The sequence below is a fragment of the Electrophorus electricus genome, chromosome 2 (assembly GCF_013358815.1).
Source record: "Electrophorus electricus isolate fEleEle1 chromosome 2, fEleEle1.pri, whole genome shotgun sequence".
Taxonomy (NCBI): Eukaryota; Metazoa; Chordata; class Actinopteri; order Gymnotiformes; family Gymnotidae; genus Electrophorus; species Electrophorus electricus.
The window spans coordinates 5828705-5842995 of record NC_049536.1 but is presented as its reverse complement, the minus strand read 5'-3'; the positions used below and the strand labels follow the sequence as shown (position 1 = coordinate 5842995).

Sequence of the window (14291 nt, the reverse complement as noted above, 5' to 3'; positions counted from 1 at the left end):
CTATTTGTCCTGTCTAAGTAGACAGAAGCACCTGCTAAATGCCATACGTATAGATGTAAGCCTAATAGACCAACAACAACAACTATGTTGACAGAGATTCTGTAAACATATTTGGAGCGTGCAAAAATACATAACTTTCTCTGGGTCTTTGTCCTACTTTCATGACTTATGTTTAAGATACATGAGGTTTTCATATCGGTTAAACATTGTGCATACAACATAATCACAAGCACCACATTGGATTTGGTGATCACTCGGTGATTAGTATATGTTTTGGGAATATTCCGAGCTCTTGGCCGAGGTCACTTTACCAGACATTGTACACTTCGTGAGCTTTATTCACATTGTACAAAGGCGACCGATTAGTCTACTGGATAGCTAGGTACGCTCACCCAGATATCCTACTGTGCCCAGCTAACAACTGCGACTGTGTGTGCTCGAAAGAAATATCAGTTATATAACATTAATAACAAGCCTTAATTTTTAGAACGCTGAAACCTTTATAATCTTTATAATGTTGAAAACATACCTCAGTATGATCAATGCTACACAGCCCTTATTTTTCCGCAGAGTACTGTGTAGTTGTTTTAACTTACTGAAGCGAAGAGGTGCTACTCGCTGATCATCTTTAGGGATTTCACCAACCCTCCCACTGTTGACACGTTGTGGCGAAACATACCAAAATATTGACAGTTATAATGGAGCAAAAGTACATTTTCATCTCGCAAATGTACTTGAGTAAGAGTATAAAGTACCCACTTTTGAAGCCACTCCTAAAAGTTCATCTTGTTCACAAAGAATACTTATGTACATGTAACGGAGTAAATGTAGCGCGTTAACTACCCACCACTGGCTGACTGAGGATTCACGATTCATGTTGAATCTTTCCAAGTTCACGCAAATAACTTCACTACTGTCTTCAGTGCACTGGAACTGCCCGCATCCCTGTCTTTTGGCCCCTAAGCAAAGGGGACCTGCCCCTACCCGAAAGCACATGTCTCACACACTGCACTACATCTTGCCCCTTTGGTGCCTCAAGTACAGCAGGCAACTACCCACTTCTTCAAGAAGCATTGGAATGATCCCCAGCCACTTCAAGGTACTTGATTTATCACCAATAAATATCACCACTTACTTCTTTACATTTACATACATTTTCCTTGCTTCTATTCTTCGTGACAGGGTATGCTTTGGTAATTTCTTATTATACTAGCATAGAGATTATTTCCACGGAGATGACAATGCACCATTGTAAGTCGCGTTGAAGTGCTGTATGTAAATGTCCAAACGTAAATGTGTAAATGTAACTAAAACTACTATTTTTCTAGGCACCGCAAATAAGATACCTAGTTGGCTACATGTGCAGAAACATATCCTTGTTTTTTCAGCAACGACAAAGTAAAGTGAACCCAGGAATTGGGGATAATTTTATTTACCATTTAGCTGAAATTTTTAGGTGAAACGCAGGTGCAGACTTTCATCGCAGAGAGGCGAATGAGCAGAGAATAACGACATTCGGATTTAATAACATTATCTTTTGTCGTGAGAGACTTTTGTTTTGAAAGTAACGCAAGGATAAACGTTACAAACTTGTCGCGCAATTCACAACAAAGCCTCCGGAGGAAGAGTTGCTACGGTGGCTGGCTAGCCAACGATGCTATTAAAAGACTATCTACGGGGCTCTGGTGCCTGCTGCCCACACTCAAAGCAGCTAGCGCTTTGGTAGATAAAGTAGTTTGTGAAAGGGACTGGGCGTTTTCGCCGCACGGCTCCCGGTAGATAAGAGATTTACGATCCTTAATCGTCGGCACGAAGCTCGCTGGCTAGCCGTCTAGTTGAGGCTGGCGTCACGGTTTCTCCCGTGGAGGAAGGAAGGAAGGAAGGAAGGTAGGAACTAACGAAAGGACAGGGAGACTGCGCACTACCGGGCCACGAATCGGTCCTGTTCTCGGGAGGTTTCTTAAAAGAGTGTATTTTGGTAAAGTATGCGATAGTTAGACACACTCTTGGCTTCTGTTGACTAAGTGACATGCAGTTATAGGTTTGATGTCTGAAGCTAAGATAGGTGACGAGTCGGCCTAGCTGGAGTAGATTAGCTAGTTAGGTCAGCTACTTCTTTCTCAGATTTTTGGTTAGGTGGGTAGCTGTCTTTACATGTTTGGGGTATTTTGGCTTTAATTGCTACCCGCGGGATTCATTTTACGTTGACTGTCTGGCTCCCATGGCTGCAGATCTGAATGGGAGTAAAAGGGGCTTAAAACAGACTGGCGCAACCAACAAGATTATGAACAAAAGTAGCCCCGAATCAGACACACCCAGGACATCTGAAGCACTTGAAAACACGTCGACAAGTTGCGTCTCGTCATCGGATGAAGTGTTGGAGGACTGTGCGCCCGGTGCTGCAGCGATCTCAGCGGAGAAGGGCGATGGGGCTACCCCGCACAGCCCGGCCCAAACGGGAGGTCCGAAACAGGAAACCCCAGACAATAGACAAAAACACGGACCCGCACGGACGAGAAGCAGAAATCCCGCTAAAACACCACAGAGGGCATCGCTAGAACATAATGAAAGGTAGCGCATAGTTTTGTTTATTGTTCAGTGTATCGGTTATTAGACCCAAGCGTTACAACAACATCCCAAGTGGTACTGCACTTTGAGTGTGGCTACAGGCTGACAAGTGTATTTCCCCTTAGATGTTACATCGCAAAGGATGCACGTTTGGTAGATGTGGGATTGTTCATCACTTCGCAAAAGCTTTTGTCAGTCGCCTTCTTACTGCAGAGGTTACATTGCGTTTCATCGTTGTGATAATCGAATGTCCCCCATTATCACTATACCACCATCTTACACTTTTTTGGTAGTGATAAAAAAGGAAGTCATCTGTCCATGTATCATGAAATGAATGTTACACCAACCTGACTATAAAAGGTCTTTTGACTATCAAAATAATTTGACAAGTGGAGCTGTGTGTTACTTGTGCTTAGCTTCTCATATCTAAAGATGAGAGAGTGAGATTACTCTGTTGTATAGTACATTAATTTAACAAGTAGACAACCAAAAGCACAGTATCCTGGCTGTGAGAGAAGCACTTGTTTCCGCAAATTATATTCACATAATTTATCTTGAACCAGTTCTGGGAACACTGCTAGGAAAGTGTGGCATGAATGATAACATTCCCGCTTGACAACTGGGAGTACCATGACATGGATGGCATGACAGGCAACCAGTGTTTGTATCCCCTAGCTTCTCCCTTTGACATGGCTGAGCAGTTGATGCACAAATGTGCTCTGCTTTATATAATAGTATAGAAGGAATTATTTTGATTTGCAACATTAAAAAAGCTTGACTGAGAAAAGATTTTTCATTTAAAATTAACACACACTTTAAGCACAAAAACTTGCAGTATAACTAGTGTCATTAGGCTAAGGCATTGGGAATAAGGCTCTATGTGTGTCTGGAAGGCTGTTACTAGATTTATTTTAATTTGCAATAATACTGTTGACTAGTTTATCTTGGAAAAGTTGGAATACTGTGTGCTGTCTTTGATTTAACATCTGATAGGATGGTTCTTAATCCAAGATAACATCCCTGAGTGTTTTTTTTGTTTGTTTGTTTTCTTGTGATGCAGAATTGCTGGGTTGGCAATAGCTTGAAGGGATGTGAAACTATGTAGAATAATTCCTCTGACATTCCTTTCTTTGTTGTTAGTGATTTGGAATATGGTAATTTTAGTAGCCTAACTTTCATGCAACAGATTTTGTTGATCATGAACTAGGTTGAGCTTTTGCATTAGCAAATGCATTAGCAAAACCAAATCCATGTGTGGATTACTCCACACGTGACACTGTGTTTCATGTAGATTCGAGAGTGACGTGTGGGCTAGTACTTTCCTGCATGTAGTTAAGTCATTTTTGCATGACATAAGCCCTAATACTGCTTCTTAAGGTCTAAAACACTTAGATGCCATATTAAGCAACAGAGATAGAGGCTGACTTCAGAGACGGTTTCTGAATGAAATACCAATACTGTGCTTCAGGTGGAGCCAGAATGGCTCGTATACATGAATTCTTGGCCTAGTCTATTGGATTTTGTTGAGTGAGTCAACGGCTAATGCGTAGACAGTGAGGGCAACTAAAACACTAGTCCAACCTGATTAGATATGTATGAGACCTCAAAGGTCACCGTTAAAGTGATTGTGTTTAATATTGTAGTTTTGAGCGACAGGAATCAGTCACCACTACAGAAGCTCGTCTGAGGATGGAAGGGGTGGAGCTCAAAGAAGAGTGGCAAGATGAGGACTTCCCCAGGTAAGCACAAATCATCAGAATTTCAGGTCCATTAAGGAAGCAGGCTTGAATTTGACTGCCTCAGTGTGCTTTTCATTTTCAGGTTGTGCATGTGTTCAAAGGGATATCCTGTTATGTTCAAACAAAAACTTGTCAGCCAGACTGTTTAGTCCATTGTGCAGTGGCTATATTGTGTGTGTGTGTGTGTGTGTGTGTGTGTGTGTGTGTGTGTGTGTGTGTGTGTGTTTTCTATGTGTTTTCTGTAAATACCTACATTTATATATTTTATGACACAAAAGAGATCCCAAATGCAAGGTTTGAAGTCTAACTTTTATAATATACATTTCAAGACCTTTGCCAGAAGAAGGAGACATTCATCTTGATGACGATCTCTTCACTGGTACCTCTGCAGAGGGAGATTCAGGTATGACCCAAAGACATGCTTCTTAATTTCTAAATAATCCCTAAAGATTCCCTAGGTAATCCCTGAGGTAATCCCTGCTGTTTGCATGTAGTATCTTAACTCTACCCAACCCAGTTGTAAAATTGTTGCTGTCTCTCTCTTTCGCAGCTCCACAGTCATATGGATCAAGTCGTGGCAAGCGAACCAAGAAAAGACTCTTGGCTCCAGACATCAGTCTGAACCTAGATCACAGTGAGGGCTCTCTGCTTTCTGATGAGCTGGACGAAAGCTCAGAGTTAGACCTTGATGGCATGGACACACCCTCAGACAACAGCAACGAGTTTGAGTGGGAAGGTAAGAATGTTGGGATTGGGAAGGGGCCAGGGAGTAGCAATCCCAGTTAGCTTCTCAAGTATGTTGTCTCTTAAAATTCCCTAGGCCCAAACCTAACCATAGGTGGTGAGTTCCAACGACTGTTGGTCCATTGGTTTTAACTAGTAGTCAGTGCTGATATTGTAGGTATCTCTTTAAGCTCTTGTCCACGCGTTCCTTCTTGAGGCATGGGCTGTAGTTCTGACTTTGTGTCTCGTTATTAGAGTCCCTACAGGTCCTGCTGAACGGGCAGTGCACGCTAGCTCTTGGTTAAACAATGTTCTTGTTTTGTGTTTCCACTCTGCTTCCATCCTCTCCCTGTCCTGGATGGATTGTGTCAGTGGTTGGGAGTAGGTCACTGGCCTGCGCTCTGTGGTAAGGTTGCCTGGGTAGACCTCCATGTCAATCCATGCCAAGTTGATTTTATGTGTTCTGTTGGTTTATTTATTTCTGTTGTTTTTGACGATGAGCCTGTTGAACAATTCACTGATGTCAGTGAATCATGAGTCAATCTCTTTTGCTTCATAGTTGATGTGTTCATTTTATGGTTTCAGCACTCAAATTTTTGCATGGTCTCAATGTATGCAAATTATTATATATAAATCAACCTGTAAATTTTAATGACATAAGATTTTTAAGAGTAAACAAATTTATCTTTTTAGAAAATCATAGAAAAATATTCTTGTGGAAGAATAGAGGAGTTGGAGAAAAATGGAAAAAAATTATGTATATTGATTTAAATGTACTTAACAGGAAATTGAGAGTTTATTCCCTCCAAAAAACAACAGCCCGGCCTGCTCGTTTTCTGCCTGGAGTGGTCTCTGATATTAGGAACTACACATACAACATTTATTTTTGAAATCATAGCCATTCAATTCTGTCTTCAAATTATTTATATTTACATGCATGACCTTTAACCTTGTTTGGAATGCATTTTAGTTATTAAATGTTCCACATCTTCATTTCAGAAATGTTTTTTATTTGTTTTTACTTCATTTGAATGTAATTCTATTGTGTGATGGATGCTCTCCAAAGGTTTTTAGAATGAATGATCGATCAGAGCATTAATCAGTATGCATGTAAACATGATCTGTGATGTTCGTACCATAATGATTAGTGTATATTTGATTAGAATGTTGAAAAATGTGTTTTTGGTTCATTTGAGGCTATTAATGCAAATAGCTTGCTGATACCTGAGAAATATATTTCTTCTTCAGAAGGATTTATGACAACATAAAAAATAGCAAGTAATGGTTGAATAAAAATGTCAATAATTACATTTAAATTGCATCTGAAATAGGCTGGATGGCCTTTTGGCCAGTTTGGTTTGGGCAACTAAATCTTGCATTAGGGTGTGTCTAGTGTAGCCCGAGTAGCACAATAGTACCTGAGGGTTAGGAACATGCACTTCCTAGTAGTGTGTACAGCTAAAACTAGGCCACAGTGCCATGGCTTACAGAGAATGCCCCCCAACATGGAGACATTAGCGGTTCTGATCCTCCTTATCCTCACCCGTCAGATGATCTCCCGAAGCCCAAGAGCACGGACCTGTTGCAGAAAGGCATGGAGTCGGTGAAGGAGTACTCTGCTTCCGACGAGCGGGATGAGGGGCGTCGCTGGAGGGTCTTCCGCATCGGGGAGCAGGAGCACAGGGTAGATATGAAGGCCATCGAGTCCTACAAACGCGTCATTAGCCACGGAGGTGAGGAACAACAACCTACTCTAGCAAACTGGCCACATCTAGGTTTCCGTCATTTGTGACGGTTGATAACGAGTGTTTAATGAAATTTTAGTCTTTTACTGCGTAGCATTCACTTCCAGCGACCTACAAAATACCAGTCAGCTGCCCCCTGACTAGATGTTTTCTAATATTAAAACTCTTGTTATTTCCTGCTCTGTGGCCTTCTGTTCGTGTGCAGCTTTGTGGTCAGAGGCAAGTACAGCCACTCCCATCCTTTCCCCCGAGGCCAGAACAGACGAGCAATACTTAATGAAATAACAGATTAGATTTTACATTTTTCTCTTCTGCTGCTACAGCTCTGTTTGTTTGATTTTGCTTGTTTTTGTTAATGTTCAAAGCCCATTTTAGAATAATGTGTATAACTCAGTCCTGCCGAATCAAGACTGGGCTGTACCAAGTTGTTGACGCTGAATGGAGGTGTATTGTTTGGCATGTGATATTATGTGATATTAAAAGGCAAAAAGCAGTGTTTTAAGCATTGCTCCCAGGCATGCTCAGACATGACCCTACTTCCACAGGTTACTATGGAGATGGACTGAATGCTATCATCGTGTTTTCAGTTTGCTTTATGCCCGAAAGCAATCAGCCAAACTATAGATACATCATGGACAATCTCTTCAAGTGAGTTCCCTCTGTTTCTGGTTCCTTTTTTGAGGACCACTAGCATTTTATTGTTTACAGAAGATATAAAAGCCCACATAAGATAAAAAAAAAAAAGGTTCACTCTTTCTTACTCTTTCAAGACTTAAAGCAGTTTGTCTAGCATGAATCCATTTATTGGTCTTGTTGGTGTATTTGGTAAAGCATGCATTGATGCGATCCGTGTAGAATGAGTTTTTCCCGCCCAGGTATGTGATAGGCACTCTGGAGCTGCTGGTGGCGGAGAACTACATGATTGTGTACTTGAACGGCGCCACGTCTCGCCGAAGAATGCCCAGTGTGGGCTGGCTCAGGAAGTGCTATCAGCAGATAGACCGGAGGTGATGCTCACTTCACTGATTCATTCTGATGATAGATAAATAAAAGGCTTGGCAGGCCAATTTAATGGTCTTTTATGACTGACTTTAGACATGATGATTATTGATTAATAAAATAATTATTATTGATTTAAAAAATTTAAAAAGGAAACTGTTGTGTAATAACAGGTATTATGTTTATGGGTGTAGGGTTGGATCTCCACAGACATGCTTGTAGTGTTTTTGGTTTGTGGCATTTTCAGTCTTTCTGTAAACTTCTATTAATTCTGACCTTGAATTTGGCTTTATTTTCAGCTCCAGTCTACAATTTTTGCTATACTTTGTTAGAGTTGCTGTTTTCTCTCTTACAGGCTGAGGAAGAATCTGAAATCTTTGATAATCGTCCATCCGTCTTGGTTCATTCGCACTCTCCTGACCCTCACAAAACCTTTTATAAGGTAAATGCCCATTTGTTGTTTGTCAGTTTACGACTCATTTCCTTATGAATTAGCCGTTTCCTTATGCAGTCTATTGCCTTCGTCTGTCTTTTCAGCTCCAAATTTAGCCAGAAGATTAAATTTGTATACACTCTGACCGAGCTTGCTGAGCTAGTGCCCATGGAGTATGTGTCAATACCAGAATGCATCAAGCAGTAAGTGACTTCCTCAAAGTCCAAGTTTTGCTTCTTCTGTATTGTTTTTGTGGCTCTTATAGCTACATGGCCATTAAATGCCATCTGCTCCTGTATGATTTTCTCCCTTTTTGCATATTTTTCAAATTTGTTTTACCAATAAGGAGGAGGAGCCTGATGAATTAAAAAAGAGAAGAAGGAAAAAAACACTAGACAGGTGCATTCAGTGAATGGTGTGATGTTTGGAGAATAAGGTAATTAGGTAGATGTCAGCTATCCTCTAAGAACATCCTAAAATTGATCTGAAATGAAATAAGATCTTTTGGGGTCATCCTAATTTTTTAATCCAGGCTGCTAAAAGGAACTTCTGAAACAAAAACCATAGTTGCTACCTGTTCAAGCACACAGCTCCTTCTGCCTCTGAAGTTACATATGTCTTTACAAATGTTCCTATCTATATATAGATTACCCTAGCCATATGAAATCTGGAAATTCTGAGCTGTGAAATACCAACATGCCTCAGTGTTTTCTGAAGGTGTCTAAAAGGTTGCACACTGGATACCATAACAGTCTTCTGCTGAATCACAAAGTCACATTTTTCATATCCTGAAATGTCTCCAATAATAATGAATAATCTGCAAAGAAAAACCGTGGAAGAGCTCCAGCGACCTGCAGGTGTACCTTAGCAAACTGCAGTGCTCATCTTAAACTCAAGGGCTGAAAAGCAGCTGACCTAGCTAAGCTCAAATGTTCTCTGTCAAAAGTGTCTAAAATTGTCTGCCTGAAAGCAATTTCTGAATTTTAAAAGAACACGCAGGTTATTGCAGTTTGTTTCAAGGACATGTCTTGGAGGAAATGATGATCTGTCTGTCCGTGAGCTAAGCTAGAACACGGGACAAAAACATAAGAACATTCACACGTGAACGATTTATGAATCAGAAACGGAAAGCTTAGATTGGTTTAATCATGACCAGGTTAAAAACCTTTATCACTTATCTGTAAGTGATTGATATCTTACAGATATCAGTATTAATCTGGTCTGTATGAGCTAGCTGTACAAAATACTCTCTTTGGCATGAGAACTTCATCAGGACAGAGAGCATTTGGTTAGGTGGTGTAACAGTAACTAAGGGTGTGGTGTGGGTCTTTTGGTGTGTGTGTATGTGGGGGGGACCCTTCATTTTGAAATGATATAATAAGCAAACAGATAAGTATCAAAAATGGAGAAAATCCCACATTCTTTTAAAACTGGTATTTTGAAATAACGTAAAATAAATAAATAAATAAATAAATTGAAGACGGCTGCCCCAGCCGTACAGTTTTATCTTAACCATGGATGTTGAATTTGCCTCTACTTCATGAACCGCTCACGTCATGCTCATATCTCTGTAATTGCATTAATGAGAATTCTGTCTGCATCCAAGTGCTTAAAGCACCATGTCTCTTGTTGCCCTGTATGGTTGTCTGCTGTTGGCTGGTAACCCTTCAGAAACGCTCTTATACCTCCTTCTCCCTGCCCTGTTTCTAAGGTTTGATGAAGAAAAAAATAGGAAATCGCGTAAAAGGTATCGGTATATTCAACCAGGCCTTTTGCCAGGGCTCTCGCCATTACTCGCATTACACAAAACTAACAGCTGAATGGTTTTGAAGAACCAAAACAATTCTCACGCATGTATTGTTTGTTGCTGGATCATAATCTGTTAACTCGGGGCCCCTTTACCCTTTTAAACTTTGTTAAAGGATATATACACATTTGGCTGCCATCACTAACAGCATGGTAAATTTAATGGCGGCTGCTCCTTACTCAAGCGGTTCCCTGTTACCAACCAAAAAAAGCAACTAACAATTATGTTTTGAGAATTTAATCTATTGGATCATAGACCCAAGTGTAACAGAGTGGTCCATAGAGAGATCAATCTTTATAATGCCAGCAGTTCTGAAGCAAACACAACACCTTTTGTTTTGCCATTATTGCTTTTTTTTTTTTTGTCATACTTCCTTCAAAACGGCACCTTGCTAATCTTTAACCCAAAGAATAAAAACCTCCAGATTTGGGTGCTGAAGGTACGTCCTCCTGTGATGTAGAATGAATGAACGGTATGTATAACTCAGCTACTCTCATGCTAAAGGGGACAGCGTGGAGGACTTAAGAAGTCACCAGTGGTGCCTGTTTGTTTAGTCACGTGAGGGGTTTGTCTGAGTTGCACGCTTCACAGCTACCTGCATGCTTCTCTCTGTCCTGCCCAGCCCTTTACTCATCACTGCTGTGTGTCCAGATATTCAAGTTAAACTAGCCTTTACCATGGAAGCAAAATGGAACTAAGGGGAATACTTGCATACCTTTTCACTTAATTCAAGTATATCAGGTTTACCCACAGTCATGCAGAAAGTGAAAATTGACTGAAATCTGCACAAGAACGAACATTGAATATGTTTATTAATAAAGCTCTTTGTCCAGTTAGTACAATTAGCAGTGGACCCTTTTGATGTTTGTACCCAAAATACCTGTGATGCCCAGCTGTCCTCTCAGCTAGACGCACTTACCTCAGTTGAGAGACGGACATCAGACAGTCTTCCTAGCAAACGTTACTGGGGTTTACATGCATACTGCGCTTCTCAAACGCAAGTTCTGGTTTAAGTTAAGCTTGCATCTGAACTGATTTGGAATAATAATTGGATTTTCTATTCCATATTTGCTGTAATATTGTGCACATGAAAGGGTCCATGGATCTAATGAATGTCTGATGATCTAAAACATAAAACACGATGTAAAATATCTAGTGAATTAGTTACTCCTCTGCTTGGTTTTTCACAAAAGCTCCTTAACTTAAATAAAATCTCCTTTGATTAAGCTAACCATCGCTGTGCTACACCTGTTGTTCTATTGCCAATTTCCATTTGAATGTAATGAAACTCCGAAAGCAAGGTGAGTGAAAGTTGAAGCATCAGATGTCCGACAGCCACTCGTGTTGTCTGGCCATTTTCACTCATGGTCCTTATTTCCATGCTAAAAGGTGACAGCGTTTGAAATGGCTTTGGTTTGATGGCTTATATTTTGCCTTCTCATTGTAACTTGACTGATTTTTATCCTGTAGGATTGACCAGGACATGCATGGAAAAGAGGAGATGGGAACTGCAGCAGTGCCAGAGTGAAGCTGAAAATGCCGATGTGGAGCAGGGAGTGGTGTGGGGGTGTGTCTGGAAAATGTTGGTGCCTTTTTATCATTCAGTTGCCTGTTACATGTTGGAACTTTTTATGCTTTATTGTATTAATGTGCCAAACCTTGGATAAAATCGCAATGCTGTGCTTCAAGCATTTTTATATACTTTCATGTGTGAACTCAGAGTGACTTGTCATACTTTGTCAAAAATTCCCTTTGTCTTGCGTTCATATTTAAGGCACTCTGGTTTCAAGATAGGTGGCGCATGTTCTACAACATTACATTTAAATATATATTTATATTCAAATGGTGATAAAGGAGAGAGATTAATATATATATATTTTTGCTTCAGACAGTCCTGTTGGGTTTTACATTTGCTTACTGAAATCTCACAGTATGCCTGTTACAGTTTACTGCTGAATACAATGTTTGAATCTTGTATGAGGAAAAGCTTGAATGTTGTGCTTCTATTCACCGAATGCAAACACTTGGAGAAATGGATCAAATTTACTGGAGGTTTTGGTCACAGATTGTACTGAATCATATCAATTGATTTTTGTAGTTCACATTTGTCAAAAGGTTTGGGAAGGGGCTCTTGTATGTTATATTTCTTGCAAGTAAACTTCCACTCAAAAAATATTGTCGTCTTTGTTGGAAATATCGATAAGTACTGTTACCACGTATGTTACTTTCTGACAAGAAGTGATGTGAACCTTTCAGTTGCTTTGAGCTAAGTAATTGAGTCATTCCATTACATAATTAATTAAGGATAATTTTTAAATTCTTAAACAGAGAAAATAAGCTCTAACCTGTTTCTATCAGGGGTATGTAATTGTTTTCCCAGTAGTTATTTCAGTAGTGTGTTGGTGAACCATGGGGTTTTTCAAGAACTGTCCACCGGGGGGCATCATCTCTGCAGTTTTGCATTAAGCAGATTCTACTGCAAATAATTGGTGATTCTGCTGGCTGGAGTGCTTTGTCCCCTGTTCTTGTTTTAAGTTCAGGAAAAGACTGGTGTGTGGTAAGACGTGAGATGGATATCTGCAGCAATGGAATAACTCCTTGTCACGGTTTAAGTCATTCTTTATTTGCAAATGCTTTTTCCTCAAATGTCTCATATCTACTCAGTTGTTTAGTAAAAAAAAAAAAGTACTGCACTGTGATTATCCAACAGTCACAGGTTGTGTTGCTCTTGTAATTGGATTAGACCAGTGAATTTGAGGAAAGACCTTTCAACACTGTCATTGTAAGTGTAATAACATAATAAAAAAATATTTCATTGGCAGCATTTAACAAATGCTCTTAACCAGATAGGTACAGTATTTATCAGTACTTCAGTACATGTGGTTCCTTGGGAAGGCTCATGGTGGTGGTAGCACTTTACACTGCCACATGAGCTATAGTTCCCTTGACCTGATATACCCAGAAGTCAAATTCTTGTAGCTCTGTGCTTAAGACTGTTACACATGCAAGTCAGATCTAATGTGAAATATTGCAACCCCATATTGACATGTTGGCTTTTAGAAATGTATGTGGGAACAATGAAATGATTAAAGCTTTACATGCAGCAAGGATATAGTGTAATTAGTAAAATATGAAGCAAGTCATTTTCCATGGCAATTATGTTTGTAAGTAATGATACTGAATAATAGATAGTTTAAAGCACAATAGTAAACATACAACACACCACTTTATATAGTGTCATGTATGTATTGAACAAATAATTTAAACAATGTCATTGATAGAAAAAAATATAGTAACTATTGCACTCTCTATTACTGTCAGTGACTTACTAAATGTACAGCTGCAGATCAGTCATGAAGCATATCGGAGGCATTTTGGTTCATGACTCTACAAAACAGTTTAATTTCTAATGGGATTAAGGTCAAGATTACCTTTCTAGATTATTGAGTTGTTGATTTACTCCTTTGTTTTGTAGTACTGGACTATTGCATGGCACAACCTCAAGATTTGGATCACATACGGATGCCTCGACATACTGTAGCAAGAATGCTCGTAATTCATTGGTCCCTCAATTACTGCAAGTCATGTTTTACACAATATGGAGGATGCTCCATTGACATGCTGCTGTGCAGAACATTGTATACTGCACAGTGCACACACATTTGGACATTTGACATAGTGTTAGTTGTGATATGGAGTATCCAGGTAGTTTTAAACACTTGATATTTGATTGTGTACTTGAACAGAGTCTGCAGAGGTACATAAAACAGTTTTCTTTTCTTTTTTTTTCTTTTCTTCAAACCCTGAGTATCTGATTCCAATGATCTTGTTTTTGAGAGGTCATATCCTAGTAGTTAATATATCTTTCCACCTTTGGCCTTAAATGTTTAACACCATTAGTTCAATAATGATGTGACGATGTAAAACGTGTATTGTGTGTGTATTATATATATATATATTTATAGTGGCGTCACAATATTGTCTCAGAGAGAGTGAGATGGGGAGAGAGGACACGGTTAGGATGCCCAGAATGCTGTGCGCCTCTTCACAGACTGTAATTTAGTTAAATGTATTGCTTGATTCTGAATGACATGTTATATTAGTTTAATTAACACTTGCATGCCTGTTAATTTCTTTAGGCTAAAGTAGGTGCTTACCCTCCTTGTGTGATTTCAGTTAACCTGTCTCCATTTTTCCTGAAAATCAGTCCTTTCCTGTTTGTTATGCTTTGAATAAACATTGTTAGAATTCTCCACAGATGCTGCAACAGGGAATTT

At 39.6% G+C, this 14291-nt stretch overlaps 1 protein-coding gene across 4 annotated transcripts; it reads left to right on the top strand.

Moving 5' to 3' along the window:
- The first annotated feature begins 1614 nt into the window (after window positions 1-1614).
- bnip2 (BCL2 interacting protein 2) lies at window positions 1615-14269 on the top strand. Of its 4 annotated transcripts, none has more exons than XR_003410180.2 (12): window positions 1615-2571; window positions 4212-4307; window positions 4637-4710; window positions 4858-5043; window positions 6581-6763; window positions 7321-7423; window positions 7651-7782; window positions 8130-8216; window positions 8312-8410; window positions 9919-9954; window positions 11485-11596; window positions 13490-14269. XR_003410180.2 is itself a non-coding variant. In XM_027003220.2 (12 exons), the coding sequence occupies exons 2-12, from the start codon at window positions 2285-2287 to the stop codon at window positions 11540-11542; spliced, it is 1341 nt and encodes a 446-aa protein (XP_026859021.1). In that variant the 5' UTR covers window positions 1615-1887; window positions 2232-2284; the 3' UTR covers window positions 11543-13124. The 4 variants fall into 4 exon arrangements, 3 of the variants coding, with proteins under 3 accessions (XP_026859021.1, XP_026859019.1, XP_026859020.1); XM_027003220.2 differs by lacking the exon at window positions 13490-14269 and having other exon boundaries at window positions 1615-1887; window positions 2232-2571; window positions 11485-13124; XM_027003218.2 differs by lacking the exon at window positions 13490-14269 and having other exon boundaries at window positions 11485-13124.
- Window positions 14270-14291: the final 22 nt, after the last annotated feature.

Bases quoted from the DNA above. Each gene is read 5' to 3' on its own strand.
- bnip2 (XM_027003218.2), top strand. From the start codon at position 2,222: ATGGCTGCAGATCTGAATGGGAGTAAAAGGGGCTTAAAACAGACTGGC. The intron at 4,711-4,857 runs GTATGACCCAAA...TCTCTTTCGCAG, and splicing joins CTCTGCAGAGGGAGATTCAG to CTCCACAGTCATATGGATCA. The intron at 6,764-7,320 runs GTGAGGAACAAC...CTACTTCCACAG, and splicing joins ACGCGTCATTAGCCACGGAG to GTTACTATGGAGATGGACTG.